General features: G+C 42.5%; 1 protein-coding gene across 6 annotated transcripts in view; it reads right to left on the bottom strand.

The window, feature by feature from the left end:
• Nucleotides 1–8,766: 8,766 nt before the first annotated feature.
• The window catches only part of dnajc6 (DnaJ heat shock protein family (Hsp40) member C6), a 92,878-nt gene continuing 80,423 nt past the window's right edge, over nucleotides 8,767–21,221 (bottom strand). For 5 of the 6 annotated variants that reach the window (XM_033028301.1, XM_033028302.1, XM_033028300.1 and 2 more), the window contains 2 exons: nucleotides 17,098–17,274; nucleotides 8,767–10,429 (listed from right to left, as the gene is read on the bottom strand). In XM_033028301.1, the coding sequence (XP_032884192.1) occupies nucleotides 10,328–10,429; nucleotides 17,098–17,274 (279 nt within the window). In that variant the 3' untranslated portion in view covers nucleotides 8,767–10,327. The remainder of the gene's footprint in view (nucleotides 10,430–17,097; nucleotides 17,275–21,221) is intronic. The other variant, XR_004413269.1, reaches the window with a different exon arrangement.

The following is a 21,221-nucleotide window of genomic DNA, read 5'->3' as shown; positions in this document are numbered from 1 at the left end:
CTTGCAGAATTTATCCAAACACTTCCTTCAGCGTTGCAATTAAAGGCAAAGATCCTATAGCGATATAGGATCATTGATTAAAGGTCTAGGGTGTAAATATGTGTCTGGCCAGCACAATTCATAAGCAAATTTGATGGGGTTTTTAATGCAATAAAAATATTCCATATCAGCAAAATGAGCAATTCCATCTTCAAACAAAGGTTCATTGTACAATCAAGAAAGATTAAGACGTAGAGATCCCGGAAATAAAATGCTACTTTCCTCGAAAAATGACCACGAAGTTATTGGGTTACTTACACATTGCCACTCCGCCAAATCATGAACGTTTCCCTGTTTGTTGATGACACTGGACTAAGTGGGAGTGGCGCAGTGATAAGAATGGAAAGAAGTTGCAATCACAACATGGATAAAGTGAATGGGTGATCAAAAGGCAATGTGGAAAAATTGAGAAAAAAACAGAAATGACGAGCATTTTTCATGCTGATGTCCAAAGGGAGCTGGGTGTCCTTCTGCAGACACACTGAAAACAAACATGACGGCGCTCCTGCCAATTAAGACGACAAATTATTTGTTGGTGTTTATTGAAAAAGAATGTGCATAAGACTAAAGATATCTGTAGAAACAAAGGATCATAGAAACATAGAAATTAGGTGCAGGAGTAGGCCATTCGGCCCTTCGAGCCTGCACCGCCATTCAATATGATCATGGCTGATCATCCAACTCAGTATCCCGTACCTGCCTTCTCTTCATACCCTCTGATCCCCTTAGCCACAAGGGCCACATCTAACTCCCTCTTAAATATAGCCAATGAACTGGCCTCGACTACCCTCTGTGGCAGAGAGTTCCAGAGATTCACCACTCTGTGTGAAAAAAGTTATTCTCATCTCGGTTTTAAAGGATTTCCCCCTTATCCTTAAGCTGTGACCCCTTGTCCAGGACTTCCCCAACATCGGGAGCAATCTTCCTGCATCTAGCCTGTCCAACCCCTTAAGAATTTTATAAGTTTCTATAAGATCCCCTCTCATTCTCCTAAATTCTAGAGAGTATAAACCAAGTCTATCCAGTCTTTCTTCATAAGACAGTCCTGACATCCCAGGAATCAGTCTGGTGAACCTTCTCTGCACTCCCTCTATGGCAATAATGTCCTTCCTCAGATTTGGAGACCAAAACTGTATGCAATACTCCAGGTGTGGTCTCACCAAGACCCTGTAGAACTGCAGTAGAACCTCCCTGCTCCTATACTCAAATCCTTTTGCTATGAAAGCTAACATACCATTCGCTTTCTTCACTGCCTGCTGCACCTGCATGCCTACTTTCAATGACTGGTGTACCATGACACCCAGGTCTCGCTGCATCTCCCCTTTTCCTAGTCGGCCACCATTTAGATAATAGTCTGCTTTCCTGTTTTTGCCACCAAAATGGATCTCACATTTATCCACATTATACTGCATCTGCCAAACATTTGCCCACTCACCCAGCCTATCCAAGTCACCTTGCAGTCTCCTAGCATCCTCCTCACAGCTAACGCTGCCCCCCAGCTTAGTGTCATCCGCAAACTTGGAGATATTGCCTTCAATTCCCTCATCCAGATCATTAATATATATTGTAAATAGCTGGGGTCCCAGCACTGAGCCTTGCGGTACCCCACTAGTCACTGCCTGCCATTGTGAAAAGGACCCGTTTACTCCTACTCTTTGCTTCCTGTTTGCCAGCCAGTTTTCTATCCACATCAATACTGAACCCCCAATGCCGTGTGCTTTAAGTTTGTATACTAATCTCTTATGTGGGACCTTGTCGAAAGCCTTCTGGAAGTCCAGATACACCACATCCACTGGTTCTCCCCTATCCACGCTACTAGTTACATCCTCGAAAAATTCTATAAGATTCGTCAGACATGATTTACCTTTTGTAAATCCATGCTGACATTGTCCAATGATTTCACCACTTTCCAAATGTGCTGCTATCCCATCTTTAATAACTGACTCTAGCAGTTTCCCCACTACCGATGTTAGACTAACTGGTCTGTAATTCCCCGTTTTCTCTCTCCCTCCCTTCTTATAAAGTGGGGTTACGTTTGCTACCCGCCAATCCTCAGGAACTACTCCAGAATCTAAAGAGTTTTGAAAAATTATTACTAATGCATCCACTATTTCTGGAGCTACTTCCTTAAGTACTCTGGGATGCAGCCTATCTGGCCCTGGGGATTTATCGGCCTTTAATCCATTCAATTTACCCAACACTACTTCCCAGCTAACCTGGATTTCACTCAATTCCTCCAACTCCTTTGTCCCCTGCTATTTCCGGCAGATTATTTATGTCTTCCTTAGTGAAGACGGAACCAAAGTAGTTATTCAATTGGTCCACCATATCCTTGTTCCCCATGATCAACTCACCTGTTTCTGACTGCAAGGGACCTACATTTGTTTTAACTAATCTCTTTCTTTTCACATATTTATAAAATCTTTTGCAGTCAGTTTTTATGTTCCCTGCCAGTTTGCTTTCATAATCTATTTTTCCTTTCCTAATTAAGCCCTTTGTCCTCCTCTGCTGGTCTCTGAATTTCTCCCAGTCCTCCGGTATGCTGCTTTTTCTGGCTAATTTGTACGCATCATCCTTCGCTTTGATACTATCCCTGATTTCGCTTGTTATCTACGGATGTACTACCTTCCCTGATTTATTCTTTTGCCAAACTGGGATGAACAATTTTTGTAGTTCATCCATGCAGTCTTTAAATGTCTTCCATTGCATATCCACCGTCAACCCTTTTAGAATTAATTGCCAGTCAATCTTGGCCAATTCACGTCTCATACCCTCAAAGTTACCTTTCTTTAAGTTCAGAACCATTGTTTCTGAATTAACAATGTCACTCTCCATCCTAATGAAGAACTCAACCATTTTATGGTCACTCTTGCCCAAGGGGGCACATACAACAAGACTGCTAACTAACCCTTCCTCATTACTCAATACACAGTCTAAAATAGCCTGCTCTCTCGTTGGTTCCTCTACATGTTGATTTAGATAACTATCCCGCATACATTCCAAGAAATCCTCTTCCTCAGCACCCCTGCCAATTTGATTCACCCAATCTATATGTAGATTGAAGTCACCCATTATAACGGTTTTGCCTTTGTCGCACGCATTTCTAATTTCCTGTTTGATACCATCTCCAACTTCACTACTACTGTTAGGTGGCCTGTACACAACACCCACCAGTGTTTTCTGCCCCTTAGTGTTGATTTAGATAACTATCCCGCATACATTCCAAGAAATCCTCTTCCTCAGCACCCCTGCCAATTTGATTCACCCAATCTATATGTAGATTGAAGTCACCCATTATAACGGTTTTGCCTTTGTCGCACGCATTTCTAATTTCCTGTTTGATACCATCTCCAACTTCACTACTACTGTTAGGTGGCCTGTACACAACACCCACCAGTGTTTTCTGCCCCTTAGGTGCCCCATACCGATTCCACATCCTCCAAACTAATGTCCTTCCTTTCCATTGCGTTAATCTCCTTTCTAATCAGCAACGCTACCCCACCTCCTTTTCCTTTCTCTCTATCCCTCCTGAATATTGAATATCCCTGGATGTTCAGCTCCCAGCCTTGGTCACCCTGGAGCCATGTCTCCGTGATCCCAACTATATCATAGTCATTAATAGCTACCTGCACATTCAACTCATCCACCTTATTACGAATGCTCCTTGCATTGAGACACAAAGCCTTCAGGCTTGTTTTTACAACACTCTTACCCCTTATACAATTATGTTGAAAAGTGGCCCTTTTTGATTTTTGCCCTGGTTTTGTCTGCCTGCCACTTTTACTTTTCACCTTGCTACCTATTGCTTCTACCCTCATTTTACACCCCTCTGTCTCTACGCTCACACATTTAAGAAACCCTTTCCCTTTAACTCCATCCTCCACTATCCCATTCGACACCCCACTCCCCTTATTCAGTTTAAAACCACCCGTGTAGCAGTGGCAAACCTGCCTGCCAGAATGCTGGTCCCACACCTGTTAAGATGCAATCCGTCCCTTTTGTACAGTTCCCCCTTACCCCAAAACAGATCCCAGTGATCTAAGAATCTAAATCCCTGCCCCGTGCACCAGTTCCTCAGCCACACGTTCAGGTCCCGTATCTCCCTGTTCCTGCTCTCGCCAGCACGAGGAACTGGAAGCAAACCGGAGATAACAACCCGGAGGTCCTGCTTTTCAGCATTTTTCCAAGCTCTCTAAAGTCACGCTGCAGAATATTCATCCCCTTCTTTCCGACATAGTTTGTGCCGACATGCACTACCACCTCCGGATGTTCACCTTCGCCCTTGAGGATTTTCTGCACTCTGTCCGTGACATCCTGGATCCTGGCACCAGCTGCTGGTTTACCAAAAAAAGGAGATAAAATGCTGGAGTAATTCAGCGGGACAGGCAGCATCTCTGGAGAGAAGGAATGGGTGACGTTTTGGATCGAGACTCTTCTTCAGACTGAGTTTGTTGCAGATGTAGTTTTGGCATACTGGGGCACATTCAGTTTGCCAGTCCTACAATGGAGAAGAAAAGAAGTAACACAGTGAGTCAGGCAGCATCTCTAGAGAAAAGGAATAAGTGATGTTTCAGATCATGATCCTTTGTACCGAAAGTCAAATGTATTTGGGTAGACTGTCTCTTATTAGAGATGGTTAATCCCCGCCACATCTGTGAAATAAATGTTACTTATTACCTATTAACCTCTGCCTGAAAGTTGCCTAGGTCTTGAAAAGGAAAGGGTCCCAACCTAAAAAGTCACCTTCAAGAGGTGCTGCCTGGCCTGCTGAGTTAGTTACTCCAGCAATTTGTGTCTTAGGTGCAGACTTGGACTGTTCATTTGCTGAGGACGTGAACATGGTGAAATTATCAAAGAACATACTTACTGATGGAAGGAAGTTAGAATCATAAAGCTGTACAACACAGGCTCTTTGGCCTACCTTGTCCATGCCAACCATTCTATTTGTCCTAAACTCCTCTAAATCTTTCCTATCCATATATTTGTCCAAATATCTTTTAACATTCCCAGTTGTATCCACTTCTATAGCTTCTTCTGGCAGCTCATTCCAGATAGGGACCATCCTCAGAGTGAAAAAGTTGCCCCGAGGTTCACCTTTGCTTTCACTCCTCTCACCTAAGTTTAGAAGCCTCTACCTGGGGAAAAATTGTATCTATGTCCCTCATGATCCTGTACACCTCAATAAGGTCACACTTCCGCCTCCGATGATCCAAAGAAAAATGAACAAGCCTATCCAACCTCTCCATATAATTCACGCCTGTAAGCCTAGAAAACATAATTGTGAATCTCTTCTGCATCCCTTCCAATTTAATCATGTTATTTCTATAGCTGGGCGACCAGAACTGCACAAAGCATTCTTCCAATCATGGTCTCAGCACTTGCAAGCTGCAGAACAAGTCAAGATCAAATCGAGCAGTTTTCAACTTCATGTTAAAAGAAACAGCATAAAGTTGTGCTGTAACTGAACTGCTGTCCTTTTGAATGGGTTAGCATTTTTGCCTGGCAGAGGATTCCCCAACATCACAATGCTCTGACAGTGTATACAGTAACTGGGGTTAGTCAGCAGGGCCAACATCACAAGATTTGCATGAGGTTGAACCCTTGGAAAGAGTCCGGCACTGATGGTGTACCTGGCCACGTTCTTAAACCCTGATGTTTAAGAAGGAACTGCTGATGCTGGAAAATCGAAGGTAGACAAAAATGCTGGAGAAACTCAGTGGGTGAGGCAGCATCTATGGAGCGAAGGAAATAGGCAACATTTCGGGTCAAAAACCCTTCTTCAGACTGACGGGAGGGTGGCAGGGCGGGAGGAAGATAGGAAGAGGTGGAGCCAGAGGGCTGAGGGAGAGCTGAGAAGGGGAGGAGAAAATAAGGACTACCTGAAATTAGAGAAGTCAATGTTCATACCGCTGGGGTGCAAACTGCCCAAGCGAAATATGAGGTGCTGCTCCTCCTCCAATTTACAGTGGTCCACACTCTGGCCATGGAGGAGGCCCAGGACAGAAAGGTCAGATTCGGAATGGGAGGGGGAGTTGAAGTGCTGAGCCACCAGGAGATCAGGTTGGCTATTGCGTTGAAGTTCTGAGTGGCTCAGCACTTCAACTCCCCCTCCCATTCTGAATCCGACCTTTCTGTCCTGGGCCTCCTCCATGGCCAGAGTGAAGACCACCGTAAATTGGAGGAGCAGCCCTTCTTAAAACCCGAGTCCACCAACTCGCTGGAGTTTTTGTGGACATCTTCAATCTCTCATTACCAACATCTGAGGTTCCCACCTCCTTTAACAGGACATCAAAAAGGGTGCCCAAGAAGGGCAAGGTGAGATGGCCTTAATGCTGACTGGTGATACTAATGTCCATGGTTTTGAAGTGTTTTGAGAGATTGATGATGCATATCAACTCCTACCTTAGCAAAGACCTGGAAACTATAATTTGCCTACTGACATAATAGATCAACAGGAGATGCAATCTCGCTGGCTCTTCACTCTGCAGTGGATTACTTGAACAAAAACAATACATACATCAGGCCATTGCTCATCAACAAAGCTCAACCATCCAAACTAGAAATGAGCAGAGATCCAGTTCCCCTCCAAACTTGTTATCAAACTCTGAGAACTGGGTCTTTGCTCATCTATATGCAACTTCCTCATCAGCAGACCACGATCAGTACAAATTGGCAACAACATTTCCTCCACGATAACCATCAGGAGTACAGTACCTCCATACTTTGCACTCAATCCCCTGCTCTATTCACTGTATACCCATGTTTAGGAAGACAGTTGCAATTCAGTATTTAAATTCGCTGACAATACCACCATTGCAGGATGAATAATGGGCAATCATGAGTCAGAGTATTGGAAAATCCAAATGCTCTCTTGAATTTCCACAGATGTACAGTAGAGAACAGACTGACTGGTTGCATCAAGGCCTGGTTCTGGAGCTCAAATGCCCAGGAATTAACAAAATGACAGTGCTAGGCATTACCCAGTCCATCATAAATACTCCCCACCATCAAAAACATCTCTGTGGCAGCACTCCCTCAAAAAGGCAGCCAGTATCATGATTGCATGAGATCACTTATGAGTAATATTGATCAGTGCTATCGGGAATTGAATACATGAGATGATTCCATGTGTTAAATATGTTCCTGAAGGCATGGGATGGTCGTATTTCTATGATCCTCTAGACCAGTGGTTCCCAACCTTTTTTTGGCCATGCCCCACCTAATCACCTCTAAAATCCTGATGTCCCCCCCCCCCATGTGGTGATATATAATTCTTATCATTTAAAAAGTGAACTCCGTTTCAGCTGAAGAAGCTTAAAACGCCAATACCTTGGTTTAAATAAGCTTCAAAAGAAATATGATAATAAATGAGTATTCACAGGTAATAAAGAGAGAGAACATTTCTATATTAGAATATTGAAATATTTGTGGATTGGCTCAATTGCCCCCCTTAAAAATCAAATTGCCCCCCTGTGGGGCGTATGCCCCACGTTGGGAACCACTGCTCTAGACAGTGAGTTTCAAATCTTAAACACTTGGAGTAAAGTAAATAGTTTCTTCAGCACCACTACTCCAAAAACACCATCTCATCCCCGCCCCCCCCCCCCCCCCCCCCGCCAACCCCCCCCCCCCCCCCCCGCTAACCCCCCCCCCCGCTAACCCCCCCCCCCCCCGCCCCCCCCCCCCCGCTCGCCCATTCTTCGTCTAGCTCAAATCTTAAATTTAGCTTCCTTGGTTCCTAAACAATCTGTAAATGGAAACCACAACTATTTTTCCTACTAAAACCATGCATGAATTTGTACACCTCTTTCAGATCAGCCCTCAAATGTTTTTCCTTCAGGATGAATGTGCCAAATTTAATTTAATGTTATAATAATTTAACCAAAGTCATTCATTCCTGGAAATGTTCTCAGGAATTTCATCTGCAGGTTCCCTCAAACATTCTGATTCTTTCTAAAGTGTTTTAAGCAGAACCAGATGCAACACTTCATGTGTGGACCAATCAGTATTTTAACCTACATTTGCAAACACCCCATGGATACAATTATAAATCCCAGAATCGCCCTTATAACCACTCTCAACATGGTTAGCAAGGTTGCAGTGACAGCAAAATTGGTAGTGAAGTGGACCGTATACATAGTTATCCAAGGTTAGAGAAGGATCTTGATGAACTGGGCAAATGGGCTAACCAATGGCAGATGGTATTTAACTCAAACAAATCCAAAGTGGTGCATTTTGACAAGCTAAACCAGGCAGGACAGGGCCCTGGAGATTGTTGTGGAACAGTGAAACCTCAGAGTACAGGTATACAGTTCACTGAAACCGAGAACTATATACCTGTTCTCACATATATGAGAGAACCTGTGAGAAGGTAGAGAGTATAGTGATAAAAGCATTTGGCACGCATGCCTTTATCAGTCAGGGCAGTGAGTATAGTAGTTGGAACATTATGTTGATTTTATAATGTAATAGTTGATGGCATCTGAACATTTTTGAGACTTATTTTAATGTGCAACCCATTAATCAAAGTAACGATTATTAACACATTTAGTGTAAAGACATTAGGTAGTTGTTTTTTTACCTTCTACCTCCATAATTCACTGGAACATTTTGTATCTCCACTGTGTAAATTCAAATTTCGGTCACGATACTATTTTTAAAAGTAGTAATTGTTAGAGGAAATGTTAGAAAATAATTGATTGTGCAGTGCAATTGAAAAGAGTCAACTTTGAGCAATACACACATTTATTTCATGTCAATTACAGGCAGTATTATGTACAATTTGGAATGAACATAATTTAGAACTTAGACATTTCTTAATAGTCACATTTCAAACAAAGACATCAGACATAGCAAACAAAGTTCAACATGAATTTAATGTTTAATCTATCCTTCCTTTGTGTTCCCCTGCCCACCACCCCCCCACCCCCCATCTCAACCTCAAAAATACACAAGCAATAAATCAAGGTTAATGTGACATTCCATGGACTGTATGTTCAGGCATAAAGATTAAATTGTTGAATTCTTGTACTGTAATCATATTAATCTGCATGATTCACAAAAGTGAATAGACAACACATCTTTTAGCTCTTCTGTAATACCACAGACTACAGAATAAAGCATCATAAAAATGGAAAATTCAAACAGATTACATGCACAGATAAACAAAATGGCATGTTAAATAAAACATTTGAAATAATATTTGAGAATTAAGAATTTTCCAATTAAATAGACACAAGGAGGCATCTGAAAATTGGGTTTCTATATTTACAACTAGTGCTCACATTGCAGCCTGGGACAAATTTGCAGCCACTCTTGCCGTGATATTCAATGTGCCACATGTCTTCATTCACAACTTCCGTAGGTTCAGAATGTCGTCCTTCCAAGTTATCAATAATCTCCCTTTTTAAAAAAAACTTTGCTTCAGCAAGAGAGCCAAGGATAGCTTTTGGTTATTTTAGATTTTGCAAAGACAAGATTTCAGTAAAGTACACTTTAAGGATAACTATTTGTCCTATATTTTTCCTCTTGTTGTCGTGAGGCTGCCTAAACTCTCACCCTGGCAAATGGCTCACAACAGCAGTATTAAAAACTGTAGCTTTGTATTCAAGAGCCACAAGCACAGTTCCATTTTAATTCCCAATGCAGCATATTGCAACAATCCCAAGTGGCTGTTAAGCAAGACACTTATGAGATTGCCCACGAGTAAATACTGATCAGTGCTATCGGGAGTTGAATGTATGAGAGGATGATTCCAGATAATACCGTAAAGCTCATTGTTCAAGCTAGACAAGGTGTTCAGTTTTTTTTTCACATATACACAGACTCTGTAATGTTACATTGTCCAGCAATTAGTAACAGTAACAACTATGCTAATACACTAATTTCAAATGGTTTGAAATGAAAGCAGAATTGTAATGTGATAAATTTCAAATCACATGCAACCAACTCATTTCAGAATAAAGACTAAATATTAAGACTCAGGCAGTATGTTACAAAATGCATTGCAAACAAAGATAGAAAAAAAGTTCACAGGAGTTATTTCTTACCTTTGTCCCCAAAAAGGTCTTGTATTAGGTTTTTTTTCCCCGCAGTTATCATTTACTTTTAACAAAATCCCATGTAATAGGACATCATTAAAACAGGAGTTGTGTGACAATTAAACGAGTGCCTGTATAGAGTTACCAAGGGAAGGCAATATACGTCAACATTAAAGAAAAAATGGAACTACACATTCACACAGTTACAGAGAGTCAACAGTAAACACAGGCAAATTGTTTGCATTAAATTAGTACAGAGGCTTTTGCCCTTGACTTTCAAATTCTGACCAGGCATCGTTCAGTTCTATGAATATCATCTTGGCATATTGTTCATATGGCTGACCAGTGGCCTGTGAAAATAAAATGAAAATGTATAAGTCAAAGCAGAATGATACTGAAAACTATAACCAGACGTGTGTTATTCCATTTGCTGGATTTCTTTCCAACTAGTTCAGCCAGAATATAAGATGTGCACAGATCCTGACTGGTTACATTATGGCCTAGTATGGCAATTCCAATGCTTGGGAAAGCAGGCTGCAGAGAATGGCGGATTGAGTTTGGTTCATCATGGGTATAGCCCTTCCCCCCCATTGAAAGCATCAACACAAGGTATTGCCTCAAGAAGGCGGCATCCGTTATCAAGGATCCCAACCATACAGGCCATAACCTCTGCTCATTGGTACCATTAGTCAGGAGATACAGAAGCCTGAAGTCCAACACCAGCAGGTTCAGAAACAGCTACTGTCCGTGAACCACCTATACAAACCTAACCCGACCTCAACAACTGAATACTACCCCACCTACTATGGACTTTTTTTCCCTTTTCTAATATTTTTGTATTAATGCCATTGAACCTTCTTCATTTTAGAATGTGTGTAATTTGTGTACAATTTTTTTTTCCAGTATGTCTGAGTCTAAGTGTCTGTGATGCTGCTGAAGGCAAGATTTTTCATTGTACCACTGCCTCACCACGCTCATGCACAAAACAATAAATGTAAACTTCATCTACTTGTGGAAAAAGATAATTGTAATTATAAGACACAAAAAGCTGGAGTAACTCAGCGGGACAGGCAGCATCTCTGGAGAGAAGGAAAAGGTGAGACCCGGGTCGAGACCCTTCTTTTCGGGTCGAGACCTTTCTTCAGAAAAGTCCTTCGATCCGAAACGTCACCCTTTCCTTCTCTCTTGAGATGCTGCCTGTCCCGCTGAGTTACTCGCATCTGCAGTTCCTTCCTACACATTGTAATAATAAGCATTGTGTGCCTTTCCACCTTACAATGAATCCAAACCAAAAGTGGATTGGAAACTGAAACAGGAACTGGATCAATGACAAATTCTTCTTGCACTGCCAAATCTAGATTTTTTTTTAGTGGATGTGTCTTTTCATCAAGTTATAACCTCTATTCTAACATTACCCTGATTATGCTAATCCCACATTAATATTCTTTGAGAAACAGAGCTCCCAACAGTTTGAGAGCATCACTCCACTGATGAAACTGAATAACATCTCACACAAATTTGAACAGTAAACCTATCTCAAACTGTGAGGATGAGGCACCATTGCTGGGTAGGTGCCATCACCACCTCTAAACATGCATCAATGAACTCAAAAACCCAAGCCGGGTTTATAAACTCCATAGTCACTTTATCTTGAAAATAGTTAAGAAGACAAATTTCAAAAAGATTCACTTTCTTCAAAACACAAGGTAATCAAAACTCTAATACAGTTTTCGCAGAATGTCTCTGGTTAACCTCAGTTCCACAAAGGGTCAAACATGATTTTTATGATTCCTATGAAAATGTCTTCAATCTGAAATCTTAATTCTGCTGCTATCTTTACATTCCAAATAATTGAAGCCAAAGACAAATACAAAATTAACGTTAAATTCCAGAGAGTTGTTTGATTGCAATCAAGATTTAGTTCACTGTTAAAATTGTACTTGGGCTGGAACGGGCAGCCAGTAATTCACAATGAGTTGAGTCTATATTGTTGATGTCTTTACCAGAACCTTCTCTCATTCAAGTGGTAGATTGAGAGGTGATATGTTCAAAACAAAACTAATCGAGTGGTGCACCTCAATATTAGTGTACTAGTAATTTCTTCAATGCAAATAACATTAAAAGGAATCTCCCCCTGATCATCACAAATTGACACATATGCACCCACCCTCCAAATCCACACTGATCAATGGTACCTCCTCTGGGTTGAAATGTCACTTGGAGGTAGCAAAACAACTTGCACTACTGATGGGAGATTTCAACAGCTATTAAAAGTAAATCAGCAGTGCCACCAGCAGATTACTGGAGGATAAGTTTAATATTGAGCCAGCATCTGCTGGCAAAGGAATCACTCCCACAAACTTGTGAATGGAAAGTTAGGCTGCATTGAGCATGGGAATGTGTATGGGAATTTACATGGAGCTTAATGACTAGAAGAGTTTTTGGCAAATTAACACATTCCTTTTTCCAAATCAACTCCAGATCTTAAACATCAATTACATTTAATTTAAAAGATACATTTCTGTATTTATTGCATCTTAATAAAACAGATAAAATAGTTTTCACAAGTGGCACAGTGGCACAGCAATAAAATTGCCGCCTTAAGGGGCGGTCCCACTGCGGTAATCTAATTTGCGAGTTTAGAAGAGTTTGCCCTCGACTCAAACACGCAGCATGGTCGACACGTGGCCTAGGAGGTCCTATGAGGTCACTGGAACCCTCTTTCAAGCTCGAGGGAAGTTCCTGCATACTCGCGACCTTAGCTAGGTCACGGAACATTTTACAGCATGTTGAAAAAATTTCCGGTCGGTAGTGCAGCAAACATTGGTGGGCATGGTTCTTTTTAACTCGTAGTGCAGTGGAGTGGGGTCGCTATTTAGTTACAGGCAGTCGAGGGCAGCCGTAGACAATCTCCTTTGCTGACCGGGCATTTTAATTGGCTCATTGGAGTTTTCAGGACCAAGGAAAACCGACCGGTAATTTAAATGCCTGCTAAACTTTATTATACTTCTTAAAAGTGTCTCCACTCCTTCTCCCCCTTCTCTCCCCCCCACCCCCACCCCCACCCCTTCCCTGTCTAAATGACTTACTCACTGTGCAGCCTTCTTTTACCTTCCTCTTCATCGCAGGTGTGAATTTCAGACGTGTGTGTCTGTGTGTGTCTGTGTGTGTGTGTGTGTGTGTGTGTGTGTGTGCGTGTGTGTGTGCGTGTGTGTGTGTGTGTGTCTGTGTGTGTCTGTGTGTGTCTGTGTGTGTGTGTGTGTGTGTCTGTTTTCCTCCAGTACTCCAAAGACGTAATGCAGCAAAGCTCTCACACCGTCGCACATTAGGTCAAGAATGGTGGATATTAGGTGCATGTTCAGCTGACAGTGAATATTAATACTCAACTTTAACATGCAAAAGGACAAGTTGGGGCCTTGGGTACCAGAACGAAGGCTGAAGTGTGACGGTAAAATCATTAGCCCATCCTATTCAGCCCACTACTCAGAGACACGGTAGTTATAAAATGGCACTAACAGGTTTAATCCGTTTTTCTATAATAAATCATAAAAGGGTGCATGGAAGATTTACGAGGATGTTGCCAGGACTCGAGGGGCTGAGCTATAAGGAGAGATTAAGCAGGTAGGGCACAATTCCTTGGATGAGGGGTGATGTTATAGAGGTGTACAAAATCATGAGAGGAATAGATCAGGTAGACAGTCTCTTGCCCAGAGTAATGGAAATCGTGAACCAGAGGACATAGGTTTAAGGTGAGGGAAGAAAGATTTAATAGGAACTAGAGGGGTAACTTTTTCACAGAGGATGGTGGGCGTACGGAATGAGCTGCCGGAGGAGGTAGTATCACATGTTAAAGAAACATTTGAACAGGTACCCATATGAATAGGACAGGTTTAGAGGGATATGGGCCAAACACAGGCAGGTTGGTCTATTGTAGATGGGACATGTTGGTCAGTGTGGTCAAGTTGGGCCAAAGGGCCCATTTCTGCACTATGACGATCAACATTCTCCGTGTACTGCATACAGACTGGTTGTGAAATCTCATAACAGCCTGGCTATCCAATTATACTAGAGCCAACGTTTTCCATTATAACTAACACTGACATCTAAGAGGCAAAAAATGAAATTACACATGGATCCTATCCTGATTAACACGTTCTAATCAACTGAATAATTAGCCAAACAACTATCATCCAATCATTAAAAGGGAATTGCATAACACTTGCTCACCAACACACTTGGCTCCAGTGTGTGTTGTAGAACAGAGAGACCCAAAATTTTAAATCCATAATCTCTTGAAATTGGTGACACAGGTAGACATAAAAAAAATAGGTGCAGGAGTAGGCCATTCGGCCCTTCGAGCCAGCACTGCCATTCAATATGATCATGGCTGATCATCTAAAATCAGTAACGCATTCCTGCTTTTCCCCCATATCCCTTAATTCCTTTAGCCCCAAGTGCTAAATCTAGACAAGGCGGTGAAGGCAACATATGGCATGATTGCCTTCATCAGATTAGTAATGTGTGCAGTTTTGGTCACCATACTACAAAAAGGATGTCATTTCGATAGAGAGAGTGCAGAAAAAAATAAAATCACAATGATGTTTCTGTGTTGCTGGGATTGGAAGGCTTGAGTTATGAGATTAAATATGTGGGCTTTTTTTCCCTTGAGCAAAACGAGGCTAAGGGGACACGTTATAGAAGTTTATAAAATCATGAGGGGCATGGGTAAAATAGAAGGTCACAGTGTTTTCCAAAGTTAGGAGAGTCCAAAACCAGAGGGCATAGATTTAAGGTGAGAGGAGATAGACTTAAAGGGGACCTGAAAGGCAACCAAGGATGCTGTGTATAATGTCATACCTGGCAGAGGCGAGTATAATAATTACAAAGGTTAAAAGACATTTGGACAGGAAATGTTTTGGTGTCGCATGGTACTAGCTCAGGAAGGCACCTTAGTTAACCTGGATGAGCAAAGAGCCTATTTCCATGCTCAAAAACTCTGCCTCAATGACCTGTTATGGGTCACAAAAACAGGTCAAATTTATAGTAAGCGAAATGGGAAGCAATGACTATCAATAAGAAAAAGCCACCCAACCTGGTTATCTTCAATTACAGCATAGTGATTGAATCTTCCAGCATTTTTATCTCAGGAGTTAAAATAGATTAGTCCTTTCAGCACTTTGGCTATGAGCCTGGAAATGTTTGGGAAGTCAAGCGATTTCCTTCCTGTGTTTACAGTATCATGAGTGTAGTAAAACCAACCACTTGTCTAGACAGGTGCAGCCACAGCACTCAAGGCTTGAACTCTATCCAAACTAGACAAAATTATTGGTGATTGCAACTCCCCCTCCCATTTATCTATGCACTGTGATTACAATATGTGCTATCTACAAAGGAGCGGCAAACACAAGGACCACCATAAATGCTCCACCATCACACATGCAGAATAATCACAAATTAGCAATTTCCATGATTTCCGTGTTCTTTCCACGATCATTTTAAGGATATTAACAACAGAATGTCATTTCAATTTCAATCAAGTCATGACTTAAGATTAACAATTGCAGAATAATTTCTGGACAATTAGTCAGATGTTGTCATGCGAGCTATTAGTGGGTTGGTGGTGGATTGCCTCAAGCAAACTGTTGCATCTCAAAATTTTAGGCAAAAAGCAAAGTTAGTACACTCCGTACTCAAACAATAAATAAAATCATGCTAAGTGCGTCTGCGATTTCAAAGCAAACGGCTGAAATTTAGCGATTTGTGTTCAAGATCAAGCTTGCTGTAAGTCCAGGATTTGGTGACAGATACTGCTGCTCAATCATCACATTCTATCAGCAAGCTGAGAACACAGCCCCCGTCCTGATGGGAGCCCAACATTATGGGGGGGAAATTGTCACTCAGATCTAATTCTGGGTCAGACAGGGTTTCAGATCAGAGTTCCCAACCAATTGGATGTGGATTTTTGACGTATGGAATAGGAACGGCAATTGATATACGAAACGATACTTTATTTATCCCAGGAGAGAAATTTGTCTGCCAACAGTCATAAAACACAAGATACATGAAATTAAAGTGACGCGTCGAAAGTCCAAAATATTGGGGGTGGGGGGCCCTCACCCAGCTATCCCAGCACACGACAGCAACGAAGATGGCACTGTCAACCACTAATTGATAGAACATCTGCAGCATCTTACTGTAGGCATTGAAAGAGCAGAGCCTCCTCAAAGTACAGATGGCTCTGTTCCTTCTGAAACAGTGCCTCAGCGTTCCTGGACCAGTCCAGTTTACTGTCCAGATAAACTCCAAGGTACTTGTACCCCTTGGTAAACTGTACATCCACACCCTTGATGGAAATAGGGGACAGGAGTGTTCCTCTCCTCCTAAAGTCCAACACTAAAGGACCTGTCCCACTTGGACGGCATTTGCGCGTCATTTACGTGACATAATTTACTCGTCACGACGCGCGCGCATGGTGTGTGCGTGACGCTCAAAAGATGCCCAAGTGAGATGGGCCCTTAAGTCTTGTCAGTGTTGAGCTGCAGGTGATTCAACCCACACCACTCAACAAAAATTACTTATTACTTCTGTTCAATGATTTGCAAGTGATTATGTTTTTAAATAACTTGTTTTAAATACTTACATTAATTTCAATAGTTTTACATTTCTTTACGCTCTAAACACATACAAATACAAAAAGCTACTTCACAGGTTGTTTGGCAGAAGCCAAAGCACCTTTGGCTCCCTCCTTAGTCTAATGCTGGCAGCATCATTCCAATGTTCACGACTATGTTATCTACGGCCTATTCACTGCGATGCCTCGGCAAGTGTTTGCAGGATGCAAAGGCTTATTCAAATTAAATCAGCGTATTAGTACCAGGGAATTACAGATACGAGGATGAATGCGAGTGGAGATTCTGAGCAATGGGCCAGGACCTGCTCGGCAGAGCGATGATACAAATATAGTGAATAAATCACATGCATCAGCATGCTTTAACATTGGCAGGTGGGATTAACTTACTTTATCAGGATGAACTACAAGTACTGCCTTCCGATAGACTTTTTTCACTTGGTCAGGAGTTACCAGATCTGCCATGCCAATAGGCTTCCATTTAGTTTCTCCTTCCCACAATATAGTATGCATTGTTGACAACAATGCTCGAATATTTCTCTCTTTTCCTTCAATCCAATCCAGAAGCTGAAATTGAAAAGATTAATATGTATTATTTAACAACAGAAATAGCAGGATAAATGTGATATTTATTTCTGGGGACCAGGTGCGATAGTGAAAAACTTTAAGGTAAATTATCTTTAAGTTGAAAGATATTTTAGTCACAAAACATTCCACAATACTTTCTAATTCAGCTTTATGCTAAGCATATACACAAACATACATCACCTACAAATTTTCACGTGTGCTGTGGATTTGAGATTTTCTCACATACTGCACATTATCAACGTATAAAAATACTGCAGGTTTGATGATTTAAAAAAAAATGCTACAGGTGATCACCTCAAGCGCAGCTTCAGATAATAATCTAATCTAACAAAGCACGTTACTTCGCAAACCAGAAAACAATATAAAGGTTTTGATTTAAATAAGCAAGTTAAAGGATTCTCAAATTTCTGGAGATTTCCCAAATTCATTTTGTACATGACTCATTTGAACAGTAATAGGGAAGGTCTGATCTCATCATTCTTTGTTACATTGTTGTAACTTTTCTACTGGGGACAAGACAACATTCCAACAGAGCGATGTAATCCAATCCCTTTACAATAAATGCTCTCCGGTATCTGGGCTCTGCCTTGAACCATAATCTTGAGGCATCTCTGTTCTCGAGTCCTGACACAAAATCATAAGTAATGCAGGTATACAAGTCTTAGTTTAGCTGAGATGTGTTTTTAAATAGCACTGTTTTACTTATCATTCTTACTATCGTAATGCCATCACATACAGTATGCATGTATTCGAGAAATATCATTTTATATGGAATCTCATAAAGGACAGAGGCACTTGAGAGGCTAGAAGTTGGTATGGAGGTGATGTGGGAAAGGTTCGTAAACAGAAAGGGCAGGTGAAAGGCGGAGAGTGAAGAAGGAGGGTTGGTTTAAACTGCACGTATTTTAATGCAAGGGGCCTGATGGGTAGGGCAGATGAGCTTAGGGCATGGATAGGTACGAGCGACTGGGACGTTGTAGACATGACTGAAACCTGATTAAGGGCGAGACAGGACTGGCAGCTTAATGTTCTGGGGTACAGGAGCTTCAGGGGAGACAGGGGTGAGGAAAAAAGACATGGAGGGGGGGGGGTTCATTGTTGGTTGAGGATGTCACGGCAGTGATCAGAGGTGACATTACGGACAGATCGTCTAGTGAGGCTATATGGGTGGAGCTGAGGAACAAGAAAGGGATGTTGGGTGAGTACTACAGGGACGACAGATGGCACAATGGGCTAAGTGTTCGGCTGGCGACCGGAAGGTAGCCGGTTCGAATCCCGCCTGGAGTGCATACTGTCGTTGTGTCCTTGGGCAAGACACTTCACCCACCTTTGCCCGTGTGTGAATGTGTGTGAGTGATTGGTGGTGCCCGTAGGCGCAGATTGGCAGCCACGCTTCCGTCAGTCTGCCCCAGGGCAGCTGTGGCTACAGAAGTAGCTTACCACCACCGAGTGTGACTGAGGAGTGAATGAATAATGCGATGTAAAGCGCCTTGAGTATTAGAAAGGCGCTATATAAATCCCATCCATTATTATTATTATTACCGACCCCCGAATAGTCAAGGGGAATTAGAAGAACAAATATGGCAGGAGATAGCAGGCAGCTGCAGGTCAAATAAGGTTGGTGTAGTAGGAGATTGTAACAGATTTTTCTTAAGCAGTATGTAGAGGCCCCCACACGTGGGAAGGCCATGCTGGATCCAGTATTGGGAAATTGGGAAGGCCAAGTTAATGAGTTTTTTGTGGAGGAGCCTTTTTGGACCAGTGACCATAGTTCGATTAGGTTTAAGATAGTTATGGATAGGGACGGGGATGGTCCACGTGTTACAATGCTCAACTGGGGCAAGGCCAACTTTGAAGGTATGAGAGAAGGTCTCGCTCAAGTTGACTGGAGCAGGTTATTTGAGGGGAAGGAACATCGTCCAAGTGGGATGTTTTTAAAAGTGCACTGACAAAAGCTCGGAATATGTACATCCCTGTTAGAGTGAAGGGAAAAGCAGGCAAATGTAAGGAAGCTTGGCTGACGAGGGAAATTGAGGCGTTGGTCTAAAACAAGAAGGATGCATGGGACAGGTATAGGCAGCTGGGATCAAGTGCATCCCTGGAGGAGTTTTGGGAACCAAGGGAGTAAACTGAAAAAGATCAGAAGGGCAAAATAGGGGCCAGGAGATAGCTCTGGCAGGTAGCATTAAGAACAATACCAAAAGATTTTATAAATGCATAAGGGGGGAAATGGGTAACTAGGGAGAGAGTGGGACCTCTCAAGAATCAAAGGGATCACCACAGGAGATGGGCAAGATCCTCAATGAGTATTTCTCCTCTGTATTTACCGAGGAGAAAGACAGTATGATGGAGGAAATTGGAGCAGTCAATAGAAATGTCTTGAGAGTAGTTAGTGTTACCGTCAAAGAAGTACTGAACGTACTGTCGTGTATGAAGGTAGACAAATCTCCAGGGCCTGATCGGATATGTCCGAGGACATTGCGGGAAACTAAAGGGGAAATTGCGGGAGCCCTGGTTGAGATTTACGAGTCGTCCTTAAATACAGGAGAGGGTGGCAAATGTTGCACCGCTTTTCAAGAAGGGCTGCAGGGAAAATGCTGGAACTATAGGCCGGTGAGCTTAACATCTGTAGTTGGTAAGTTACTAGAGAGTATTCTGAGGGATAGGATATACAGGCATTTGGATGGGCAAGGGCCGATTAGGGACAGCCAGCATGGTTTTGTACGTGGGTGGTAGTCTCACAAATCTGATTGAGGTTTTATAAGACGTGACCAAAAAGGTCAATGAGGGCAGAGCTGTAGATGTGGCCATGGATTTCAGTAAGGCATTCGACAAGGTTCTGCATGGTGGGCTGCTCTGGAAGGTTAGATCGCATGGGATCCAAGGAGAGATAGCTGAATGGATAGCAAATTGGCTCCATGGATGGAAGCAGAAGGTGATGGTGGAAGGTTGCTTCTCGGACTGGAGGCCAGTGACTAGTGGTGTGTCTCAGGGTTCGCTGCTGGGCCCATTACTGTTTGTCATCTACATCGATGATTTGGATGAGAACATACAAGGCAAGATTAGCAAGTTTGCTGATACAAAAGTTAGTGGTTTTGCAGATAGGGAAGATGGTTGTGAAAGATTGCGGCAGGATCTGGGTCGATTGGCCAGGTGGGCGGAGGAATGGTTGATGGAATTTAATACAGAGAAGTGTGAGGTGTTGTACGTCGAAGAAGGGCAGGACCTACACTGTAAATGGTAGGACTCTGGGTAGTGCTGTAGAGTAGAGGGATCTAGGAGTACAGGTGCATGCTTCCTTGAAGGTCAATTCACAGGTAGATAAAGTGGTCAAAAAGGCTTTTGGCACTTTGGCCTTCAACAGTTAAGAGTATTGAGTATAGAAGTTGGGAGGTCAAGTTGCAGTTGTATAAGAAGTTGTTGAGACCGCATCAGACCGTTGTTGAGTATCCTACCACTAGGGACAATTTTTACATTTACCAAGCCAATTAACCTACAAACCTGTACGTCTTTGGAGTGTGGGAGGAAACCAAAGATCTCGGAGAAAACCCACGCAGGTCACGGGGAGAACGCACAAATTCCATACAGACAGCGCCCGGAGTCGGGATCGAATCCGGGTCTCCAGCACTGCATTCGCTGTAAGGCAGCAACTCTACTGCTGCACCACCATGACCGCCTTAGGAAAAATATTGTCAAGCTTGAAAGGGTTCAGAAAAGATTTACGAGGATGTTGCCAGGACTAGAGAGTGTGAGCTATAGGGAGAGGTTGAGTAGGCTGGGTCTCTATTCCATGGAGTGCAGGAGGATGAGGGGGGATCTTATGGAGGTGTACAAAATCATGAGAGGAATAGATTGGGTAGATGCACAGAGTGTCTTGCCCAGAGTAGGGGAATCGCGGACCAGAGGATATAGGTTCAAGGTGAAGG

Source organism: Amblyraja radiata, chromosome 10 (genome assembly GCF_010909765.2).
Source record: "Amblyraja radiata isolate CabotCenter1 chromosome 10, sAmbRad1.1.pri, whole genome shotgun sequence".
NCBI lineage: Eukaryota > Metazoa > Chordata > Chondrichthyes > Rajiformes > Rajidae > Amblyraja > Amblyraja radiata.
The sequence above is the reverse complement of the archived record's forward strand: the minus strand, read 5'-3'. Positions and strand labels throughout refer to the sequence as shown.